Source organism: Patiria miniata, unplaced genomic scaffold (assembly GCF_015706575.1).
Source record: "Patiria miniata isolate m_02_andy unplaced genomic scaffold, ASM1570657v1 HiC_scaffold_11, whole genome shotgun sequence".
Classification (NCBI taxonomy): domain Eukaryota; kingdom Metazoa; phylum Echinodermata; class Asteroidea; order Valvatida; family Asterinidae; genus Patiria; species Patiria miniata.
In genome coordinates, this window is record NW_024037049.1 from 1,240,010 (window position 1) to 1,244,570 (window position 4,561).

Genomic DNA, 4,561 nt, shown 5'->3' on the forward strand with positions numbered 1-4,561 from the left:
GCATGTTGCGTTCGTGAGATATGGCTAAAAGGTCCAAAAATTAAAATATTCAAATAAAATCGCATGATGATGTCATCATGACGTCACCTCATTTTTTATCTATAACACATCCCGGTCAGGTCTACCCACACACCAAATTTCAACCCAATGGGACTTACTGTTCTGTAGACATAGGACTTCAAAATATGCATGTTTGTGATGATGTCACGTGACCGCCTGATGACGTAATCATGACGTCACTCTTGGGGACACTTGCCACAAGGACAATGCTTAATTTGAATGATGTGTGACAAAGTTCAATGCCAAAAGTGTCGTGTACTAAAATTGTGTACAAAGTCTATGGGGTTTATGGCACAAAAGAATCACCCCCCCAAAAAAAATCAGAACAAAAACAATGGCTTTTTCGCAAATTTGCGAAAAAGCCAACAAAAAAAATCTTAGTGAAAACAAAGGCTGTTTTGGCCGGTTGCCGAAACAGCCAAAAAGATCAATCTCAAAGTTGTCTTGGACAGTATAAACCATTTTAATTTTTTTAAATCTAATAAATTAAAGTTTTAACTGATGTGCATAGAAATGACTTCATGCCCTGACATTTCATGCATGTACCCAAGGGCGGATCCAGAACACAATTTTTTTGGGGGGGCCTAAAAAAATTTTGGACCCCCCAAAAAGTGGGTCAAAAAAATTACGGCTTTTTGGATTCTAGATGCTCTGTGGTGCGATCTGAGGCAATTTCTGACCACTTTAACCAATGTTTTTTTGAGGAAAAGATGGTGGTGTACTCATTGCCTGCCTTTATTGCGATGTCACATAAAAAAAAAAAAATTGGTCTCGTTTTGGGGGGGGGGCCATGGCCCCCTTTGGGCCCCCCCCCCTTGGATCCGCCCTTGCATGTACCTGGTAAAAAAGGAACAGTAAATGTCAATTTAGAATTTTGTAGCCTGCCAGATTATACCTGCAAGCTTGCCTGCACGCTTGCCTGCAAGCTAAAAACCTGTGTGAGCTAGCAGGCAAGTTTGCCGCAAGGGCTTGTCCGCGGGCTTGTCCGCGGGCTTGTCCGCGGGCTTGTCCGCGGGCTTGTCCGCGGGCTTGTCCGCGGGCTTGTCCGCGGGCTTGTCCGCGGGCTTGTCCGCGGGCTTGTCCGCGGGCTTGTCCGCGGGCTTGTCCGCGGGCTTGTCCGCGGGCTTGTCCGCGGGCTTGTCCGCGGGCTTGTCCGCGGGCTTGTCCGCGGGCTTGTCCGCCTTGCGGGCTTGTCCGCGGGCTTGTCCGCGGGCTTGTCCGCGGGCTTGTCCGCGGGCTTGTCCGCGGGCTTGTCCGCGGGCTTGTCCGCGGGCTTGTCCGCAAGCTTGTCCGCAAGCTTGTCCGCAAGCTTGTCCGCAAGCTTGTCCGCAAGCTTGTCCGCAAGCTTGTCCGCAAGCTTGTCCGCAAGCTTGTCCGCAAGCTTGACATGATCAAGATTGCAGACAAGCTTGCCAGAATTTCTGTAAGGGTGACGTCTACACAAAACAAATCACAATTCAATAGACCAGGACACTAAGTGTTTCATCTACGCAGACGATCTTTGTGTTACATCTCAAAAGATTCCGTTCGAAGTAAAACTTCGTGTTAAGCAAAACTTAACTCAGCATCCACACTATGAGCGCAATCACCTCCATGCCAATCTAAGACCCAAGTCTGTTCGTTCCATCTCAGGAACGTTAACCGCAAAGTCAACCGACCCCTTAACATCGAATGATCTGGAACACCATGGGCGCCTTGTAGCCATCCTGTCTACCTTGTGACCCTTCATCGTATCCTTTAATTCAAGTCATCCAAATTTAGTTCCCCGTAACAACATCAAAAAGAAATTGAACAACCTCCAAAAGGGGAGCCAAACCACACCCTATGATGAACCATTTTGGCTCTGTGCCATTCTTCAGCAGAGCATGCGTGCCCCGTCATGGGCCATGAAACCTGACCCAGCCTTAAACAACATGCAGTTTGATCACTGGATGCTTGAAACCCACCAACACAAGTAATTTGCACATCCTTGCTGGCATTTCCTCTTCGGATTTCCAAAGGGAAGTTGCCAGCCCAGCTAAAATGTCCAAATCGTCACCGTTTTCACGAAGGGGCGAATTTCATGAAAATCGTCTGTTTTTCGAGAAAATATTTTTTTTTGGTGAATATGAATAAATATATCAATATCTACAACCTGGTGAGGCTATACTTTAAAAAAATTAATTAAAATCTTAATTGACCTAATTAACGAATGGACGAATTTGCCAAAAGTGTTGTTTGCGTTTTCACGAAGGGGCAAATTTCTGCACTCTATGGAATTTATAAATTTTCAGTAAATAGATACATTTTAATACAATAACGTGTATATCACGAAAGGGCAAATTTCAGGCGCGTGCAATAAAACGTTTTCACGAAGGGGCGAATTTCAAGGCGCACGCGCAGTGGGGCAGAATCTGCGTGTTCTGTACAAAAAATACATTGACTCAGCCCGCAGAAGGGCGAATAGTCACTTAAGCGTTTTCACGAAGGGGCGAATTTGCTAATTGGTCTTTTTTTTCGTTTTCACAAACAGTCACTTGATTGATAAATCCTGCAAAACTAATCACCTATTCTTCTTAAAGTTTGCCACATTTAGGAAGATTAGAATCTCTTCTTTCCTCTGATACCTAAATCTTGCATATTTCATGCATCTTTAAGTTTCAAATTGTCAAATGAAAAAAAGGACCAACTTTAAACGCGGATGTTTGCTCAGACAGTGAAATACTCAATTTGCCTCTTCGTGAAAACGGTGACGAAATATTGATAAATGACGAGTGTTGCCTCCTCTAGGGACGGCAAGCTTCGGCACAAAAGGCTGAAGTAAAGATAGGCTTCCTTGGCCATGTCCACTCCTTCACAACATCCAGGGAAGTGGCAAGACTCCAATGCTTGAAGCAATGACTGGGAGCAAACGCCCACCGATTGTCATGGTTATACTATAACAACGACGGAAAACCTCCCAACAGGTGCTACATCGACATGGGTTCAATGGAAAACTATCAGCCACTTGAGAACCAGGACTAGCCGATCACAGACCCGCCTTATTCAAATGGAGCTATAAAAGTGGTTCAGCTGCATTTTGTTGTGGAGAGGCAGAGTTGTATCACATTCTGTAGTGCAGGAGATTTCTACCTGCCTAGGTTCAAAGATGGCATTGACCCAGTAAACAGGACGGTATTGGGCCGATACCGGCTAATTAGGGGTTTGTTGTGGCAGTACCATACAGTTTAAACGGTACAAGACCAGAAGCGGGCTAATGCTGGCTCGATTGCGCCAAAACACAGACTCTACAGAGTCGGAATTGGTCCAGTGCTCGCCCTTTTAAGTGGCAAACGGTAACAGTAACACCGTTCAGAGCCGGTCTCGGACCAGTGCTGGTCTTTTTAAGGCGAACAATAACAGCAAGACGGCGCACAGCCTGAACCGGGCCACTGCACGTCCTCTTATGATAAACCATGATGAAAAGACGGTAAAAGGCCTGGATCAGGCCAGTGTTGGTCCCTTTACAGGAAACCATAATGGCAAGACGGTACACAACCTGAATGGGACCGGTGCCGGCCCTTTCAGGTCAAACCAAAATGGCAAAAAAGGTACTTACCCTGAATTGGGCCGGTGTTAGTTCTATTACGGCAAACCGTATGGCCACCGTAGTGGACAAACTGACCAGTTGACACAATCCAAAATACATGTAGTACTAACCCAAATGGTTTAGCTGCGTTCCATGACCCTGAAAATATATGTTTAGACACCAAGATTTAGATCCTTAGTGGCTTAAAGATGCAATACACGTATTTGGAGATATAGGTTTCAAATGGCGGCCATGTTTCAAATACAAGATGGCCACACTACTGTATCTGGACAAACTAACCACTTGACACTATCCCAACTTATACAGTTGCATTCCTTGACCCTGAAAATGTATGTTTAGATAAGACACCAAAACTTTAATCTTAAGAGGCTTAGAAGATCAGATATGAGTAAATATAGGTTTTCAATGGCAGCCATCTTTCAAATCCAAGATGGCTGCCATATTGTTATTGGATAAGGTAGTTCCTATCAAAAATGAAAGCTAAGGCAATAAGGAGCATGTATGGAAAATTTAGCGTCTTTGTCCGGAATGTCCACATCCATTCCAAAAGCTGGCCTAAGCTGCCTGACTAGTGGTATGGTACATGTCAAGAAAACAGCTCCTGCAGGATTTTTGTGCTAAGGCAAAAAAAACACAATAATCGGTCTCTGGTCAGACAGACCGAAGTTCCAGAATTGATGCGGCGACGCCTTTTTTTTTTTTTTTTTTTTTTTTCAAGCTTGAATTGTACAGACAAGGTGGATACTATTTTGCTTTTTTGTGTCCTCATTATACATTGGTATTCTCCATAATTTTCTTGGTGCCCTTTATCATTTGCCTTGGTGCAATTTCCCCATTCCTTGGTGCTCCTGGGTACAAACATTTGAGGAGGTGCGACAATAGAGGGCACCGTTTTAGCTTCCGTGTTAATTTGAAGAAGAAAAAAAGGGTTGA

At 44.6% G+C, this 4,561-nt stretch overlaps 1 protein-coding gene across 1 annotated transcript; it reads right to left on the reverse strand.

The window, feature by feature from the left end:
• Positions 1–986: 986 nt before the first annotated feature.
• On the reverse strand, positions 987–2,968 carry LOC119741006 (transcriptional regulatory protein AlgP-like). The gene is made up of 2 exons (XM_038216565.1): positions 2,959–2,968; positions 987–1,441 (listed from the first exon to the last, which is right to left on the reverse strand). The coding sequence occupies exons 1-2, from the start codon at positions 2,966–2,968 to the stop codon at positions 987–989; spliced, it is 465 nt and encodes a 154-aa protein (XP_038072493.1).
• Positions 2,969–4,561: the final 1,593 nt, after the last annotated feature.